At 42.5% G+C, this 19,381-nt stretch overlaps 1 protein-coding gene across 1 annotated transcript in view; it reads right to left on the bottom strand.

Annotated features, from left to right (window-relative positions):
• Positions 1-19,381, bottom strand: part of LOC122229346 (collagen alpha-4(VI) chain-like) — a 147,276-nt gene that overhangs the window by 75,345 nt on the left and 52,550 nt on the right. The window contains exons 9-16 of the mRNA XM_042954381.1: positions 18,743-19,348; positions 14,177-14,806; positions 9,387-9,932; positions 8,488-9,042; positions 4,551-4,885; positions 3,485-3,563; positions 1,573-1,718; positions 1,099-1,191 (exon numbers count right to left, since the gene is read on the bottom strand). Of these exons, the coding sequence (XP_042810315.1) occupies positions 1,099-1,191; positions 1,573-1,718; positions 3,485-3,563; positions 4,551-4,885; positions 8,488-9,042; positions 9,387-9,932; positions 14,177-14,806; positions 18,743-19,348 (2,990 nt within the window). The remainder of the gene's footprint in view (positions 1-1,098; positions 1,192-1,572; positions 1,719-3,484; positions 3,564-4,550; positions 4,886-8,487; positions 9,043-9,386; positions 9,933-14,176; positions 14,807-18,742; positions 19,349-19,381) is intronic.

Genomic DNA, 19,381 nt, shown 5'->3' on the forward strand with positions numbered 1-19,381 from the left:
GATACCTAAGAACAACACAAGGGGGAAAAATCTAGTAGTAGGGAATAACTACAATTTTTATCAAAAAGTAATCATATACTTTATACTGTTCTAAATCACGATTGACCTGCAAAGTCAGTAAGAGCTCATTCCAACAACCTCACAGAATATCTTACAAAGAGGGAATGTAAAAAGATGGGCGAAGTCAATGGGTTTAACTCAATCTTACAGGAGGATTTGTGATTATCCCATCATAAAGCTGTCATTTGTGGGCGAGGGAACCTCGTAGATAAATGAGGACCATTTTTAATGAGATTTATTCTCCTTTAAAAGTGGGACACGTTAGGGGAGCCTAGGTGCCTCAGTCAATTAAGCGTCCAACTTTGGCCCAGGTTGTGATCTCAGTTCATGAGTCTGAGCCCCACATTGGGCTCTCTGCTTGCAGCACAGAGCCCACTTCAGGTCCTCTGTCCCCCACTTTCTCTGCCCCTCCCCCGCTCATGTGCACTCTCTCTCTCTTAAAAAAATAAACATTAAGGTAATTTTTTTAATAAAAAAAAAATTAAAGTGGGACATGGTAATTTTCTATCACTTCACCATGGAGTTAACAGGCAGATGCAAAGTGACCACTACTGAACAAAGAAAGCAATTGTATCTTTCCTCAGTTTAATCTTCTAGAACAGAAGGTTAGTTAGCTCAGAGGGGAAGAAGTACTAACCACTGTAAAGAAGGCAGATGAGGCACAAGTGAAAATTCTGCAGACAAGCGAAAACTTCTGTGCAGCAGTAGAGGTTGTGAAATTTGTTTGTGAAATTATTTGTCAAATAAATGTAAGGAGACGGCATAAGAGAGTGCAAAGAACGTGAGACTTGGAGTCAGGTGGACAAAGGGGCTTAAATCCCCAAATGCTTCTTCGTAAGAGTGTGACTTTGGGAAAGTAATGTTCCCTCTCTAAGCCTCTATTGCACACCCGTAAAAATAATATTCACCTCGAAGGTTTATTAAGAGGGTAGAATTAGCAAAGGTATGTTAGAGACAGAACATGGGGCCTGGTACCTAGTGGTGCTGAAATGTCATCTCTCTCCCCCCCCCGCCGTCCACGTCCAACAAAACTCTCACCTTGTTCCCAGGGTTCCCACCAACACCCCGGTGCCCATCTTCTCCAAAACACTTTGTATATGTATTGCAGCATCTTCTTTCTGCAATTGTGTCCTGAGAAACAGAATTCACATAATGTGATTTTTTCCAACTGTGTTAACCTATGTCACATGATACACCAAAGTGACAAAATTCCCTCTGGGTTTTGGGGCGCCTGGGTGGCTCAGTCGGTTAACTGTCTGACTTCAGCTCAGGTCATGATCCCGTAGTTCGTGGGTTCAAGCCCCGCGTCAGGCTCTGTGCTGACAGCTCCGAGCCTGGAGCCTGCTTCAGAGTCTGTGTCTGCCTCGCTCTCTGCCCCTCCCCCGCTTGCATGCTGTGCGTGTCTCTCTCTCAAAAATAAATAAACATTAATTTTTTTAATTCCCTCTGCATTTTTAAATTATTAGAATAAACAGACCTAGTGAAGGATGGGGTTAGAAAAAAAATACTTACAAGTTGCTTCAGTAAGATGCTTGGGAGGGATTGCTGCGTGATGCTCAGAGGTTGATTATATGAGAATCCTCTGCCAAATTCTAGCTCCTGGAGTTCTTCTAATTTATGCACACCTTCCAGGCCAATAATGAGGAGCCCAGAGAATCCTTCAAAATGCCAGCAGGTGGGACATTTTACTTGCAGGTCTTTTGACTGGTCTTTGTCCTGGCCCTAAATATGCATGCATCATCCCACCCTTTCTCCAGCCTTCACCTGTCTTCTGTCAAACTGCATTTCTGACCAATGAAACATGAGCAGAAGTGACGTGTGTCACTCCCTGGGAGAAATTTTCAGAGCAGTGCATACATTGCCCCATTTCCTGTCCCCTGCCACAGGAACAGACCCTCTCTCAGCCCGAGTCCTCGAGTGATGAGAATGAGACACAAATTAGCGGTCATGAAGCATAAGATAAATACACTCTTGCTCCTTTAAGCCACTGGGATTTGAAGGCTGTTTATTATTGCAGCACGAACCTATCCTACCGATGAAGGCATTACAAAATCATCCGGCTTTGTCCACATGACAGAGAACCAACAGACAAGGATGTTTTTCAAACAGCTAGAAGTCACTGTTTGTAGTATTTATGAACAAATATTTCTGTTAATATTTTGAGCAGTATATTCACACACACACATCAGCTTTTTGCTATCGTAAACAAACCACTTAACAATCCTGCGGTTAAAAGTTGTATACATAGGGGCGCCTGGGTGGCTCAGTCGGTTAAGCGTCCGACTTCGGCTCAGGTCATGATCTTGCGGTTTGTGAGCTCGAGCCCCGAGTCGGGCTCTGTGCTGACAGCTCAGAGCCTGGAGCCTGCTTTGGATTCTGTGTCTCCTCCTCTCTCTGCCTCTCCCATGCTCATGCTCTGTCTCTCTTTGTCTCTCAATAATAAGCAAACGTTAAAAAAAATTTTTTTTAAGTTGTATGCACAGTCTTAATCATTCCTTAAAATTTCTAGAAATGGAATGCTGATCTAGCATGTGGGCAAAGTTCGCTGTCTTTCATCCAAGATTTCAAATTCTCTTCCAGAAAATTTACTTTTAAAACTTCTTATGTGGTAAATTTAGTTGGAAGCAAGTTATCATCACAGAAAATATTCCAGCATAGTGTCGACCAATGGAAAGCATCATCTCAAGAGAAATACACTAAACATACTCTACCGAGGAGGGAGAAAGGTATACGGAGCATGAGTTGCTGGTGGTTCATCTTGAGTTTGCTTTAGAGCTTTTGAGTGGCACCAAATGGGGACAGAACGGCAATCGTGCACAGCCGCACAGGTGTTATTGCCCAAGCACACCCAGCTGAGGGAGCTGGTGGGCACCGAAATCCAGCCAGCACACCATTCATTAAGCCAGGTGCCCAGGCACAGGGTCGCATACACCAGGAGCATTGGATCTTTTTTTAATTTCACAAAGATGCCGTACAGACTAGTAGCAGCCCTTGGGGATGGTCAAAGAGGAAGAATTGGTGAGCAGAGGAGGAAGGGTGGGCAGTGGAAAAAACGAAGCCCAGCTCTAGGGTGATTCCAGAGTTTAGGAAAAAGAGACCCTTGTTAAGAAAACGCAAACAGCACTCAATTATCATGAAGTTGCACATTCAACCTTCAAAAGCAGATGCCAGGCTGATAATTGGCCAATCCTGTCTCAGTCAGAGAGACCCTTGATCGTTGTCAGGGTTATGGGATCCTGGGTTCTCTCAGCCCTGAACAGCCCCTAATTCATACAAAGCATCACCCTTGTGGGCACTGAGCGCCAACCACTCTATGGTTAGTCTATGGATGGCTTAACGGAATCCAGTGCCATCTGGAAATCTCAACGAGTATCTCAGTTCCTGTGGGAGGAACCACCCACCCAGGGTAACCACACGCACCCACCTTTGCTGCGGAGGAGCCCAGAGGTTTCCTTCAGTCTCTGGAGATCATCATCCAGTCCATCTGTAAACACTAAAAGGACCTGTTGTTTATGAGAGAAAGGAGGGTAGTGGGTAGCAGGGATGGAGTGAAAGGAAGGGGAGAGGGGAAAGGGAAGAAAGAAGAGGGAGAAAATGGATGCTGAGTGTTGCACATTTTACAAAAATGCAAAGATAAGCTTAGCTTTTCTGGTTCTATCCAGCCTTTCACCCTGTTTTGTTTCACCCCTTCGTTTATTCGTTACTTTATTACACATTCGTTTTTACTTCAATCTCAAGACCCCCCACCAAAAAGAGAACTGGAACCAGCTTAACTTGTTCACTTAAAATACCTCCAAAAACCGTCTTACAATAACCATCTTTACTGACACAAAAAAATACCAAAATTTTAATGCGTTTTTAATAATTAAAATGTGTTACCTTTACTCACAGAAAATTTTAATTTAAAAGTGAATTACATATTTAAGAAATAAATCCACTGGCTGCATGATTGAAGGAAAAACTAAATGTAACTTTCAAAGTTTGGGGCCGTCATTTCCAAATAAACATCACATAAGGTCTTTTCATCTCTACAGACTTTAGCAGGTGTATAGTTCTTGGGCACCAGGAAGGGAAAACAACCAACAAGCCCTTAGTGAGTTACTAAAGACAGTTCAAAGTGCTGACTGGAAAATAATGGGCTCTACTCTACATGACAATGAGTGACCATAATGAGCTAATATCTTCCAAGTTGTCTTTGGAGTGAATTTGCATCATGGAAGAATCTGGATCACTAAACGGTGAGCAACTTGAGGGCAGGGATTTATCCTTTTATCCCTACTGGCATTATTTAGCACAGAGCTTCTTGGGCTTAGTGAGTATTTGTTGATTGAATGAAAACATATCCCTCGTTGGTCTTTACTGAATAAGACTATGGTTTTTCTCTACGTAGAATCTCCGGTGAAGGACAACTTATTGGCCTCAGTCACAAAAGCCCAATCCCTCCCACCCTGGCAATTGGCTCCATATTATGGATTCTCAGCCTTTATTACCTTCACTGTAGCAGAAGAGAGCTGGATAGCATTATCTCCCAAGGACTGCAAAAAATCCACATCCATATAGTTCCTCTTGGCAGCCTGATGAATTAAGAATGCCTGAATAATCTTATCACTATAATTTTCAAAGCCGGAGTCAAAAATAAGTTGGCCATTTGAGGCAGGGACCAAGTAGCGGAACATCACATTGGGGCGACCAGGAGCCCTACAGCTGATGTTGGAAAGCTGGGCCATCTGTTGCATCAGCTCTGGCAGTAACCATTGAAGCTTCTGCTGATCTTGCTTAATGGGACTGGAAATATCAATTCCTACGGACAAATCTATGTTGCATCCTTTGAAAGTGGAGGAGAAAAAAAATCAAATCAGTCATCTCTAGATGCATGACCGGGCCCAGAATATATCAGCCAACCCTGAAAGAAGAACCTGCAGCCAACCCACAGAAATATAAGCTAAATAATGGCAGGGATTGTTTGATTTGGGGAGTGGTTTGTTACACAGCAAAGCTAACTGATACAATATATAGTGTTTCATAGCTCTGTTCCTCTGCAGATTCTATTCCCTCTACCTGAAGTGTCCTTTCTCATCTCCTCAACCCCAATCTGGTTAACCCATACATGTCCTTCAAGTTGTAGTTCAAGTGATCCCCTTCCCTAAAGCTGTGACTCATGTCTCCAGGTACTCAAGTTGACTTATTAAATACCCCTGCATGTCCACTGTTATTTTACTTGAACTTCTCTCCCACTAAACAAAGTTTTCTTCATAGTAAGAACTATGACATCTAACTTCCCAAATGCCTGATACAGACAGATGCTTATTAAATGTTTGACAAATGAATGAAGAAGGGAATATGAATGAGCCTTGAGTCTTCTTCCAGCACAAAGCTGTACTATTTCCTTCTCCCCTCTAAGTTTTTTCCCTCATTCACCACTCACATGTATCCTTTATTTCAGGGAAGCATATTAGAAGAGATCAAAACTGACAATCACTCCCAATCTTCTGTTTCTTGTACCTAAATATTGTTAAGCTCTCCTGGAAGAGAGCTAAAATTTGAAAACCCAGTGATCCTTCAGGCTATACCCACTCACTCACAGGTGAATAATAAAACCATGCACAGAATTCCAATGAGGCAAAAGTTGGTCATAGACGCACCTGGGTTAGAATGCGGACAAATAACTTAAAATGTAACTTATCAATAATAAAAGGGCCACTACCATTAACTACTTTTAGACAAAAAGCATAACTTGCAATTTGTCCAGGACAAGCCAAGACACGTGGATATTTTCTCCTTAGTCCAGTGCACATTAGAGTATTTGGCTCAGAAGTTGTAAAAACAAAACTGCAGATTTTAGGAGGAAATTTGAGGAAAATAAATAAATACTGAACCCTTTACCAGTGAAAATGGTCATAAACAATATCTCAGGGATCTGAGATCCAGGCCTGAGCCATGAGTTCTCCATCCCCTAAATAATATACATCCATGCTAGCCGGCCAGATGTTTCCAGAAGTGCCAAGACACAAAATGCCTTTCTTCCCTCCTTTCATATAAAATATCTTGGTTTTGTTTTGACTTTTAAATCTCCAATTGAAATTCACCAAAAGGGATTTCCACAGATGTAAATCCCATTTCTACATTGGATCTAATTTCAGAAAAACAGAAATTTCCTTTTTGCAGTATGGTGTATTATTCTAACATTTCTAATTTACATTTTTTCCCAGGAACATTTCCAGCTGGCTTTATTCTGTAATGCAAGAATATGCAAGCATTTTCTTTCCCTATTAATGTAGAGGGTTGAACCTTGCCAGGTAATCTCTAACGTCTTTATGATTCAGCTTTATGATTCTGGAATTCTGGAATTAATTAGATTCCAGTCATTATGGAGGTATCCAGCTACTTCTATCAAAAAAGTCAGAAGACAAAGCTGAAGATGAATGTAAGTGCTAATTTACTACATGCTATAAAATAGTCTAAAAAAAGAAGCAGGGATCCTGTATTTCTTCTCCTGCCCAGGATAATACCCAGGGGTGTGTGTGTGTGTGTGTGTGTGTGTGTGTGTGTGTGTGTGTATAACCACCCAAACAACAAACAAAAATAGGACTTTGACTCCTGAAAAATCCAAACTGCTTAATACAAGACATCCCACAATCCATGCTTTATAGAAAATAATTTTACACATCCACTCTTTTCAATTGATTTCTGAATTCACAAGGACACAACAAAGTGATATCCTTTACACGGTATGAACAAAAATATTAATTGAATGCTCTAGAAAGTTGGCTCCAGCTTTCAACACCAAATTTCTGGGAAGTTCAAACCCTGCCTCCATTATTTCCCATCTGCATTTCTCACCTGGGAATTATGTATGATAAAAGTATCTGCTTCCCATGGAGTTGATGTAGGAATGTTGGGCTTTATGGGTTTCATCATATACTCCTTTATATGATTTAATATTATACTTTGCTTTATTATACTATGCTATGCATTACTATGCCATATAATACCATTGTATGCCATTCTATGGTATTCTGCATCATACTATATTATACTCTTCTATACTATATTATCCCTCATTATGCCCTACAATACCATACTATGCTGTACTGTACTATACTACACACTCTACTACACTAGACTGTACTAGACCACTCTCCTATTCAAAGTGTAATTTGAGGACCAACTGGATCAACATCACCTGGGAGCTTGTTAGAAACGCAGAATCCCAGGGGCGCCTGGGTGGCTCAGTCGGTTGGGCGGCCGACTTCGGCTCAGGTCATGATCTCGCGGTCCGTGAGTTCGAGCCCTGCGTCGGGCTCTGTGCTGACAGCTCAGAGCCTGGAGCCTGTTTCAGATTCTGTGTCTCCCTCTCTCTGACCCTCCCCGTTCATGCTCTGTCTCTCTCTGTCTCAAAAATAAATAAACGTTAAAAAAAATTTAAAAAAAAAAAAAAAAGAAACGCAGAATCCCGCCCTCACCTACTGAATCAGAATCTACATTTCAACAAGATCTCCAGGTGATTTGAATGCATATTCAAGGTTGAGAGGCCCTCTTTTGCTCTACCACACTATACCAAAAGACACTCTAGAACAATATCCAGTACACAGACTCTAGAACCAGACTGCCTCAAGTTTAAATCTCAGCTGTGCCATTTACTCAGGCCAAATAACCTGATTTTGCTGTGTTTTCGTTTCCTCAACTGTAAAATGGTATTTACTTAATAGGGTTATGTGAAGATTAAATGTTTTTATACATGGAAGCCCTCAGAATAGCCCCTAGCACAAAAAAAAAAAAAAAAAAAAAAAAAAAAAAGGACCATCTAAAGCTTGGCCATTCTGACTACATTGTGATTGTGTCGGAGAATCTCACTCCCTGTGGGTAGGAGGGAGCACTGTCCGTGAAGATATTCTCTGGGTCAATCGCCCACTGAAAGGCAAGTTTGGGGACCAGCATAGACCCAAACTGTTGGGAGGAGGAATTTTGTCAACAAAGCAGAGAGACCTCTCTTCAAAGCCACATAGAAAAAAAACAATGTGTTTTATTTCATAAGAGCACCCATGTAACTGATACTACTCTCTGCTTCGATTTCCCTTTTGGTATGCCCAAATCTTCATTAAGTTGTGTTTACATATTCCATTCTAGTTCTTCTGTCTACAAGGAATACACTGAAGAATTGTCAGGACTTTCTACAGAGTCCTGGGAAGGTTCGGGCCACTGGAGTCCAGAATGGTGACAGCCTTGAGAATGACTAAAAAAAAAAAAAAAACCCTGGTGAAAATGAACCACAGCATTCAGAGTTCAGGCCAGCTGTCCTCTCCTCAGGGTGACTCTCCCTCCCTCCTCCAGTTAGAAGGACTTGTTTCATTTTATTAAGAGAGACAACAGTGTCCCTGACACTTACAATGGGCTCTTGGATCAAATAACAAACCCTCTGTCACTTACCTTGTGGAATGCAGACCTTAAGAAGAATTTTCTTCTCCAGGTTCTGCAGGGACTCAAAATTCTCCTCATAGTACACTTTTTGTGGGTCATTAGTAATCTCCAAAAGCTGAGCACTTTCGGCTGCTCCCACCCCAATGGCAAAAATAATGATGTTCCTGTCCCTGAGAGCCTTGGCTGGTATGGCTACATTATCCTGGGCAACCCCATCGGTGATCACAATCAAATACTGATGAACACTGGGTCTCCCTCCTCTTGGACTGTCAAAAAAAGGCAGAGTGAAAGTCAGGGCTTTCCCAGTGTAGGTGCCATGATTCATTTGCTGAACATTTGAGATGGCTCTGTGGATGTCCGCCTTTGAGGAGTATTGGTTGAGCCTGAATTCTTCCTGGGGGGTTGAGCTGAACTGCAAAAGGCCAATCTGAATTTCATCAGCACCAATATTAGCATGGTTCACCATCCTCTTCATGAATCCTTTCATCTTTTCAAAGTTTATTGCAGAGATGGATTCTGAACCATCTATCAGGAAGATAATATCAGCTTGCCTATTCTTACATGCTGGGGGAAAAAAAGGAGAACAGAACATTCACTCAGAGCCTGAAACCAATGAATTATAAATCCCCAGGACAGTCTGGGGTGGCATAGACACAGCATGAAAACATTTTTAAAGGGGGTGGGAGAGGAATTCAATGAAATAAATTTTCTGTGACCCAGTACAAATGAGATACAGCTGTATGATAAAGATAAAATTTAACCAACTTGTTTCATTCCAGGTCACGGTCACTCTGTGTCCAATATTCACTTTTGGACGAGTGAGTCCACACCTTGAGAATGAAGCCTATTCAAATAGATTGCATGCATATACTTGGCAGGAAAAAGAGACTAAGGAAAAAAATTCTTACACTCTGAGGAGCAGATGTCCTGTACCACGTCTTGTTGAATGGCCTTCAAGGAATCAAACTCAGCTGCAAAAAACATCTTGTCTTCAGCTATCTCCTTGAGTTCATTATCATTAGCGTTTTTGATTCCAATAGCATAAATGATGACTCCCTCTGCCCTCAACGCGTCTGCAGGCTCAGCCACCGGGTCCTCAGATTTACCACCAGTGATGACTATGAGATACCAAGGCACATTGCTGCGAGCAGTGTTCACAAAGACCTGAGCCAGGCTGCCCAAGGCCAGACCAGTCATGGTGCCACCTCCCCTCTGTTGGATGCCATCAATGGCTACCTTCAGCGCTGCCACACTGGAATACTGGCTGAGGATAAATTGACTATTAATTCTATCTGAGTATTGAATGACTCCAAACCGTACTCTGTCAGGCCCAATATGGAACATCTTTATCACCTCATTCATGAACACCTTCATTTCAAGAAAATCATTGTGCTTGATGTTGCTAGACCCATCGACAAGGAAGTAGATGTCAGCCTTCTTGATGTGCACACAGTCTAGGCAATAAGAAGAAGAAGGAACCCATTAGAACACAGGGTGAGATAGCAAGTAGCCAAAGCTATTCATCCTGATCCCCAGCCATACCTCCTCAGCTTTCATTGTTCCCTTGAGAGCCAACAGCTTTTTACTGAAAACACCTGTGACTCTGCCTAGAGGTACTGTTTGACCAAGAGCACACCAGGCAGGCCACAGTGCCTGGGAATGAGTTTCAAAGAAGCCACGAACCAACAACCGACAGGAGCTAGTGGATAAACACCCAGCTCCCATCCCCTTGGGTGGGACAACTCTGAGGTGAGCTCTACACAGTTTCCCTGAGTCCCCAACAGAACTGAGCCCCAGCTACCAACAGCAATTACGTGCTCACCAATTCAGCTTCTGTTGGCTGCCTTCCCTTCTTTTCTCAAATCTCCACTCCCCTACCAGTATCCCCTGGGGGCACTTCCCCGATAAATCACTTGCATACATATCCTTGTCTCAGAGTCTATTTCTGGTGAACCCCACTTAAGACCTGAAGTAACAGTACTTGACCTTTCTCAAATGGGGAAGTTGAAGACAAGCTAAAGTAAAATATCAGGACATATTTGAAGCTAGGAATTGTCTCAGTATCCAATATCTCTGTTTCCCATGCAAGTCAGACTTTTAAAATAAGGGCAAAAGAGTACACTTGCTGAAACTTTATTAATTTAAGCTAATATAAAACTTTGTTTTAAATGAGCTTTACTTAAATGAATCACTTTGTATTAAGGCTTAGACTCCAAAGGGCAAAATGGCTCTACAATTAGATACTTTCTCAACCACTTAGTATCAGACTTGCCCCTTTGCACCTCAATTTCCTTATCGTCAAATGACGATCTTAACACTTCCTCAGTAAGATTATAGTAAGGATTAAATAAGATCATAGAAAAACAGCAGAACTGATTTTTTAAAGTAATGGTTAAGATCACTCATTATCACATAGCAGATTCCTCAGAAAGAATCAAAAAGGGGTGCCTGGGTGGCTCAGTCAGTTGAGGGTCTGACTCTTGATTTTTGCTCAGGTCATGATCTCACGGTTTCTGGAATCAAGCCCCATATCAGGCTCCATGATGATGGTGCAGAGCCTGCTTGGGATTCTCTCTCTCCCTCTCTCCCACTCCTCTCTCCCCCACCTCTCAAAATAAATTCATAGACTTTTAAAAAAAGAATGAAACATAATTTTCTCCTTGCACCTCTCATAAAAGGTGGGCCAGCCGTGTGTCATTCATCTCTAGAACCCTTTGTTTCAGGGAAGAATCAAGAGCCTTTTCATGTTTCTTGGCTGAAAGGGAAGCGGTCTGAGGCTGGAGATGGGCTTCCTTGCTCAGGCCTTCATTTGAGAGGATCTTGGTTGACACAATATGTAGTATATACTTATACTTTTAAAAATAAGTATTATTATTTATCTGAATTAGATTCAAATGTAACTGGGCATCCCATATTGTACCTGGAAATCCTACCCCAGCAGGGAAAGCACTGGAAAGGTGTGGAGATAGTTATCCACCTCTCTGGTAAAGTGTTTTTTGAATGCTTGGCGAATCGAGGGGAAGTTATAGAAAAAGAAGGCAGAAATTCAGATCTTGCTGGAAGTCAGCAACCACTGGTAATAGGTATGTGGCTGGCCTGAGTCTGAGAAAAAGACCATGGGGCAGGAAGGGGCATCTCTGGAGCCAGTCCCATGCAGCAATGCTCCAAAGACACTCCACTGTAGCCCAGGGCCTTTGCAGTGTCCAAAGGTATCCCAGAGCCCTGAAGACTGTCTGGCACTACACATTCATGCCAGTCTTGGCAGATGGAAATTTGAGGCAGGAAGGCAGGTAGAATAATTTTTACAGTCTGGATGCTGCTATGCATCCATATCTATTACATACATAAAGTCCTTAGCAGAGTATCTGACACATAGCTGATGACCAATAAATGATAGATAATATGATCTTGTGATCACCCAGGACAGATTTCTGGTAAAACTTCCCAAACTTCCATTTGCCTCTAACCACTGTAGACTTTGGGCTGATTTTCCTGATTCCGGGTTTCATGTTAGCTGCTGTGCAGTCTGGGAATGAAATCAACTCTCAGCCCTTATACTGTCTATGAATTAGAAGAGAAAAGGAGCTTCTCTCCCTGTCCCCTACAGATTGTAGGGAAGGGTGCACAAGGAAATGAAATTCATATTTAATGATTTTGTTTCTCATTCCCAGAACAGAGAAAGGGACTAAAGATACAGGCCAAAGCGAAAGATGGGAATTTATTTAGATATTTTAAATCTCTTGACTTCAGCACAAGTAATCAAGAAACTACAAAATTATTTAATGATTATTTTTCAAAAAAGACTCAGTGCTTTTCCTCTGATGATATAATCACAGCCTTGAATTTTTAACTTAATTATTTACATTTTTAGTAGTCAACTTCTATTATTCTGATCTGAATCTTAGAAATATTAGCATGGGTGGACAAAAATAGACAAATAGACAGACACAAAGATACTTGTAATAACCAGTAAGTGGAACATTAGGGATTTAAAATTCAGGCAGTTTGTGGGGTGCCTGGATGGCTCAGTCGGTTAAGCATCAGACCCTTGAGTTTGGCTCAGGTCATGATCCCAGGGTCATGGGATTGAGCCCTGCGCCGAGTCCCAGGTCAAGCCCCAGGTCGAGTGTGGGGCCTATTTAAGATTTTCTCTCTCTGTCCACCCCCACTTGCTCTCTCACTCTCTAAAAAAAAAAAATATTTAACAAAAAGCTCAGGCAGTTTGACTCCATGGTGCATATACTTAACTGCTATGTTTTCTCGGGTGTGCTTTTCAAACTGCATATGCAGTAGGAGCTCTCCTAACCAACTTCCTCTGAAGCAGCTCACCAGATAATTGACTTTCTCCCTTCCCTCTATAACACATGAGTGATGCCCACACAATACACTGAGTTCCCTCCCCTTAGAAGCCCCCAAGGGCAACATTACACAGTTCTGCTTCACTCAGTGGAAGATGTGAACATTAATAAAGGGAAACCTCTCTAAAATGGACACAGGAAAGTAGAAAGGGGAGCTCTCACACCCTAGCACTTGTCCATTACAGACCTCAACAGAAGAATCCTCAGTAGGAAAGAATCAATTACAGCCCCAACAGGAAAAATATGAATAATGCATCTCCTACAAAAAACCAACTACCCCAGCAACTCAGCCAATGAGAAACTGCCATCATTTTGAACTCTTGCATTTTTCCAATGGGCTTTTGTTCAGAACAATCCCTCCTGATTTCTTCCTTCTTCTCAATAAAATAACATTCTTCTCCTTTGTTTGTTGGACTCACCCACTGTTACTGTGGTTTGCTGTCCCTTGTTGCAGTTCTCTGCTATTCCCAAATAAACCCATTTTTCCTGGTAAAATAACTGACTCTTTTATTTGTAAGGCCAACAAAAAATAAGCCTACCAAGAACAACGTGAGTTTGTTCTCAGCCTATTTGTGGCAGTTTTGTTACTACAATTACACAACAAATCAAATACTGTGCAGATCAATAGGACAGGAGTGTGAATAAAAGAGGTTTATTACGTCTATGAAAACCAGGTTAACTGCTTAGAAAAGACCCAATGAAAGTAAATTGTTTTAAAGGAAATTGTTGACGTACCAGATAGCACTACAAAAATTGAATTTTTGAGATCGTAAAAATAAGGATTTCTATACTCAGACTGTTTCAAAAGCAACTAAGTTTTCATCCCACTTTAAAGAAACTGAAACTGGAAATTATAGATACCATTGGATGATTGATGAAGAAAATATACAGAACTCCAATTAGCTGGGCTCAGATGCAAAGAAGCCTCGGTCCTCCACAAAAGATTGGCAAATTAACTTTCATTTATATTTTAAAGTTAAAATCTTTCAATTTCAGGAATGTTGGTATCTTTTTAGAAATAATTTTCCACTTCAAGTAGCTTAAGATTTAGTAAATCCATACCTAGATCCCTAAGGCCTCTACTGTAAATATACGTAGATCTTCATCAAACTAATAAAAGGGATGAGAGCCAAGAAAGGTAGAGTGAGGCATGTTCACTCTTTATATTCTTTTGGAATCAAAACACAGTAAAGACTTTGTAAGTTTTGTACTCCTGTTTTTTAATAAACTGACCCTGAAATCCTTCCTTGGATGAGGAGTGGAGGATGTGGGTATATGGAACAAACAGAGTAAAGATTAAAAAAAAAAAAAAAGATCAGATTTGGAGAAGGTCCTCTTACCTTCTTTCAGGGCACGGCCGCTCCCATAAATGGAAACACTGTTGTCCACAATCTCAGGGCAGAGCTGATTCTTAATCTTGCTCCCCACAACAGAGAGTTGCAGAAAGGATTCCAGCGAGATGACATGCTTCCAAGGAGGATATGATGCCATCATCTCCAGGTCCTTTCTGTTTGAGGCAAGCTGGGTGCCCACCACATAGATGGTAACCCCTGCCCTGCGGAGGAGAGAAGCTGGAACAGACACATGGTCTTGGGAGAAGCCTTCTATGATGACCACGGCCATCTGCTGCACACCCTGCTTCAACCGGCTACCCTTCTCCTCAATGAAAACCTCGTTCCTTAGGAAATCCAAAGCAGCACCAGTTTTGGTCCCTCCACTTCTTCTCCGGTAGGTTAATTTGTCCAAATGCTCCAAGATTTTGGCTTGGTTCTGAAATGCATCCAGGGAAAACTCAAGTCGTGGCTCCTCACTGTAAAATACCAAGCCAATTCTCACAACATCAGGATGAACACGTAGAGAGCGGACAGTGGTCTTTAAGAAGTTGACAACTTGTTGGAAATTCGACTGCCTGTCCTTGCTGAATTCCTCAATGAGGAAGACTAAATCAGCTGGGACAGCAGTCGGACATACTGTAAACAAAAACAGAAAGAAGGGCTTTAGGATGAGAACAGAGTAAAAGATGATACTCATTTTTGCATCATGCTATATTTTTGCCATATTTTAAATTATTTTAATTTTTATTTTTTGAGAGAGAGAGAGAGAGAGCACATACGTGTGCAGGTGAGGGAGGGGCAGAGAAAGAGGGAGAGAGAGAATCCCAAGCAGGCCCCATGCTGTCAGTGCAGAGCCTGACATTGGGCTCAATTTTATGAATCCCTAGTGCATGACCTGAGCTGAAATCAAGAGTCCAACACTTAACCAACTGAATCACAGATTTTTGCTATATTCTTATGTTGTAGTATGCTACATTTTTAAATTCTGTAATAATATATTTAGGATCAAAAATTCTAATAAATATGTTATACTAACTTATACTAATGAATTTTAGAATTTAGTAGAAGCCTTTATGACCAGTATTTGGCATGACAGTCAAAGAACATCACAGGTTTCATACCTATAGCAAAATTTTTCACTGGAAGGAGTATTCACATTACTTGCAAAATATGTAAATATATGAATATCCACAAGAAAGTGCTTTAAGATCATTTTTCAATTCATCAAAGTTCATTAAAAGCATCTGAGTCTTGCTTGACTAGTTTTTTTGTTCATTTTTCTAGTTTCAGGAAACACTGGGTCAAATTCTCTATTATAGACCTAAAACCTCCTTGATTTAATAATTTTTCCTCTTGGTACAGAAGAAAATAAGAAATTGTGACTATTAACTTGTGCCCCTTTCTCTGAAAGATCTCATGTCATTTCAACAGAGACAACACGAAATGTTGCAAGTTCCTATGAAAAATCTTTGTCCAAAACCTGGGCGAACTTTCTCACTTTGCTATAAAAGAGCCTTCTCTTGAATGTTCCTCGAATGGGAGAATGAAGCTGCAACTGCATAAACTCCCTTCCAAGAGGAATGCAGACTCCTCCCATCCAATTTAAGGCAGTTCCTAACAGAAATCCACTGTGTCCACACACCAAAAAGGTCCAGATCTGCTCTGACATGTGAAGACAGAAGCCTGCCTAGCACAGAGCAAGGCCACACATGCAGAAGGCTGAAGCCAGGCTATAGACAGCTGGGCACTGTGACACAAAGTTTAGAGAAGCCACAGAGTAACCTTGTGACTTACCTGTGGCCTCGTGATGTCCTGTAATTTCCCCCTTTTTATAAGGAACCAAAAATTTTGCCAAGCCTAAAACACTTTCTTTAGAAACTCCAGGCACCTTTGACTTCTCCTTTCCTTCACCTGCTAGTACAAAGTTATACCTGCTAGTATTATAGTTGACCCTTGATCAACATGGGTTTGACCTGTGCTGGTCCTCTTACACACGTGGGTTTTGCTTTTAAGAGTTGACCCCAAAAGATGCAGGTCATCCAAATCTCCATAGACACAACCAAAGGCACCCGCTGCCCACTGAGCACCAGGGAGGCCTGCTGAGGCTGTCGGCAGCCCCCTGGGGCCCCAGAACTGCGCAGGGCCACAGGTTGCCCTGCATGTCCATGGGATGGTCAGGTAAAGTGCCAGGGCTGGGGCAGGAGGCTGGGCTGAAGCAGAGGAAAACACCCAGATGGCAGGGATGGCACCGTGTGGGGACCCCTGAGTCCCTGGTGTACCCGCACCCTTCCCCTCCATTCTCTGCTCACCGAGCTCCCAGGCAGACCTCTTTCCATGTGATGCCCCTGCCCCTGCATCTTGCAGAGGCCAGTGCACTCATGTGTGGCCACAGCTACCCATGGCCACAGGCTGGCGCTACACCCCCAGGCAGATGGGGCAGAGGTACTGAACCTCAAGGCTATATGTATGCCACCACCCATGGGCCCACCTGGCACCTGCCCTTACCAACCCGCAATCACCAGGCTGTGCCACACCTACCCTGTGCAGCCCCTGGCCCAGCCTGCCTGTGTGCGGATTTTTTTTTCAGTACTGTAAATGTACTTTCTCATCCTTATAATTTTCTTAATAACATTTTCTTTTCTCTAGCTTACTTTATTGTAAGAATACAATATATGATACATGTAACACACAAAAATGTGTTAATCCACTGTTTAGGCTATCCATAAGGTTTCTGTCAATGGAAGGCTATAAATAGTTAAGTTTTGGGGGCATCAAAATTTATATGGAGATTTTCAAATATGGGGGCTGGGGTAAGTGCCCCTAACCCCTGAGTTGTTCGAGGGTCAACTGTATTCTCCTTTCAAGTTGTTCTCATTATCAGAGGCACCACAGGGCTAGACCCAGCCATCCTATGTGGCTAGGGGACAGCTCAGCCTTAAAGTCCTTCTGAGTTTGAGGTGTCCTGTGGAATGCAGCCTGGCCCCTGAAGACTTCCTTAAAGACCACTTTGGTCATGTCATTTTTCCTGCTTAAAAGCCTACAGTTACTTACCAGTACCATTGGGACCCTTGGGGTCCATCCTACCTCATCCAATCTTATCTCTCACTACTTCTAAACCCTCCCCCTTCCTCCCATTTGTTCCATTTTTCCACTCTCTTCCCCATTTATCCAGCCCATTCACATTTCCACACCCCTACTCTTCCCCTTACCAAGAGTAGCCTCCTCCCTTCTCCCCATATATTAAAATCATACTTATTATTGAGGAACCAACACAATTCCTCTCAGGTCAGATTCTCCATTATATCCTCCTTTCTACTTCTACTTAGTGTAGGGTCTGGAAGGTGCTTCTTAGTTCTTTATTACCTCTACTTAGATTTTCCTCATGTTGTCTCACATGTGTTTGTCTCTTCCGCCTATAAAATTCCAAGGACCCTCAAGCTCTACACGTTGAGAGGTCTGGGCAGAGCTATGATAGTTCAGAGAAAAAAGGGATTTATCACATCTGTTGTGAGGATCAACTAGAAGCTCCACCAAGAAAATAACGTAGCTACTGAAGGATAAAGTTTTGCCTGTGGGCCTTCTAGGCTGCTAGTACAGTGTATTCAAGGGCAGAGACAGTGGTGGGAAAGTATGACAAGTATACAGTAAAGGCTGAGTAGTTCAGCTTGGCTAGTGATTAGAATGTATAAAAGGACTTAACAGGAGCTAAGTCTCCATGGTTCTCATCCCCAGGGGACATTTTGAAATATACGGTGGTGTTTCAAATTGTCATAAAATCTGGGGATGCTACTGGCAGGAACCAGGAATGTTACGCCTCTAACAATGCACAGTACAATCCTACACTATGAATTGTCCCTCTCAGAATGTCAATAGCACCTCCCTTGACTATCTTGAACACCAGTTGAAGGACAGACTTTGTTTAATCTCTGGGGATAAGCCTGAATGCTCCTTTCTCCTGAAAAAGGCATAGGGTAACTTGAATTATTGTGCAGAAATATTCACTCCCTACACCTCACTTCCATGGGAGGAATATACTTCCTTACTCCATTGATGATGACGTAACTACATGACTTGCTTTGGCCAATGGGATATCAGCAGATGATGATTCAGAGGTCTTAAAAGTGCTTATGTAGTTGAGTTTTCTCTCTTGCACCTGTGTAATTACCACGGGAAGAATAGGCCCAGACTAGCCTAATAATCCCAGGAGGAAGATGAGAGCTATGGCGCGAAGCCAAATGTAGATCAACCAACCCTCAGACAAATCTCAAATCCGTGAATAAGCCCAGGTAAGATCAGCAAAGCCATTCAGTTGAGCCCAACAAAGATTAGATGATCCCCAGCAGATCTGAGAAAATAAATGATTCTTTTTTCTGGATGGCTTCTTAAGTGGCGCCATTGTGACCACAGTTAACGAATACAAGGTGTGTGCCTGAGGGAACCCCATTCCTCCTCCTCTTCCCCATTCACTGATGTGGAATCCCAGTACTGAATCCAGAATGCCCCCTTCTCTGTTCTTTCTCCAGAGTATCTGAGACCTCTTGGTGGCTCACACACATAGGGACCAAACCTTACCTACTACAGCCTCCTTCTCGGACTCAATCCCAAACTCAGTCTTCCCGGTCCCTTGGATCACCACACTCACATCCTGCATAATCTGTCTGACTCCATCTTGTCCTTGCATCTCAAATACAAGGGGTGGGGTTGCCATCCCCTCCAGTTCTCTCTGGACAAAGTCCTGTACACCCACAGACATGACTTTCACGCCTTTCTCCCTCAAAGTCTGTGCGGCCTCCCAGACCTCATCTTCAGATTTGCCTGAGGTCATAACCACTGCATATTGGGGAACACCCTGGAGAAACCGGCTTCCTGCTGCCTCCTGGAAGAAGGTCCGATGAAGGTATCGCAGAGCTTTGCCTGTCCTCCTGGAGCCACCCCGGAGCAAAAAGTGTCCGTGGATGTGCGCAATCATCTCATCCTGGGTCTGATAGGTATTGAGCAAAAATTCAGTGTGACCTTGACCGCCATACTGAGCCAGTCCAATCTGGTACTTGTCCCTGCCAACATCCAGCAGGCCAACCACTCTGGACATGAAATTCCGCATCCACTGGAAACTCGCCTGTGATGTGTTCTGTGAGGTGTCGGCAAGAAAGACCACATCTGCATAAGCCTCGGTGAATTCTGGAATGAAAGAGAGAAGAAGGAAAGAAAAGA

This window comes from Panthera leo, chromosome C2, assembly GCF_018350215.1.
Source record: "Panthera leo isolate Ple1 chromosome C2, P.leo_Ple1_pat1.1, whole genome shotgun sequence".
Lineage (NCBI taxonomy): Eukaryota > Metazoa > Chordata > Mammalia > Carnivora > Felidae > Panthera > Panthera leo.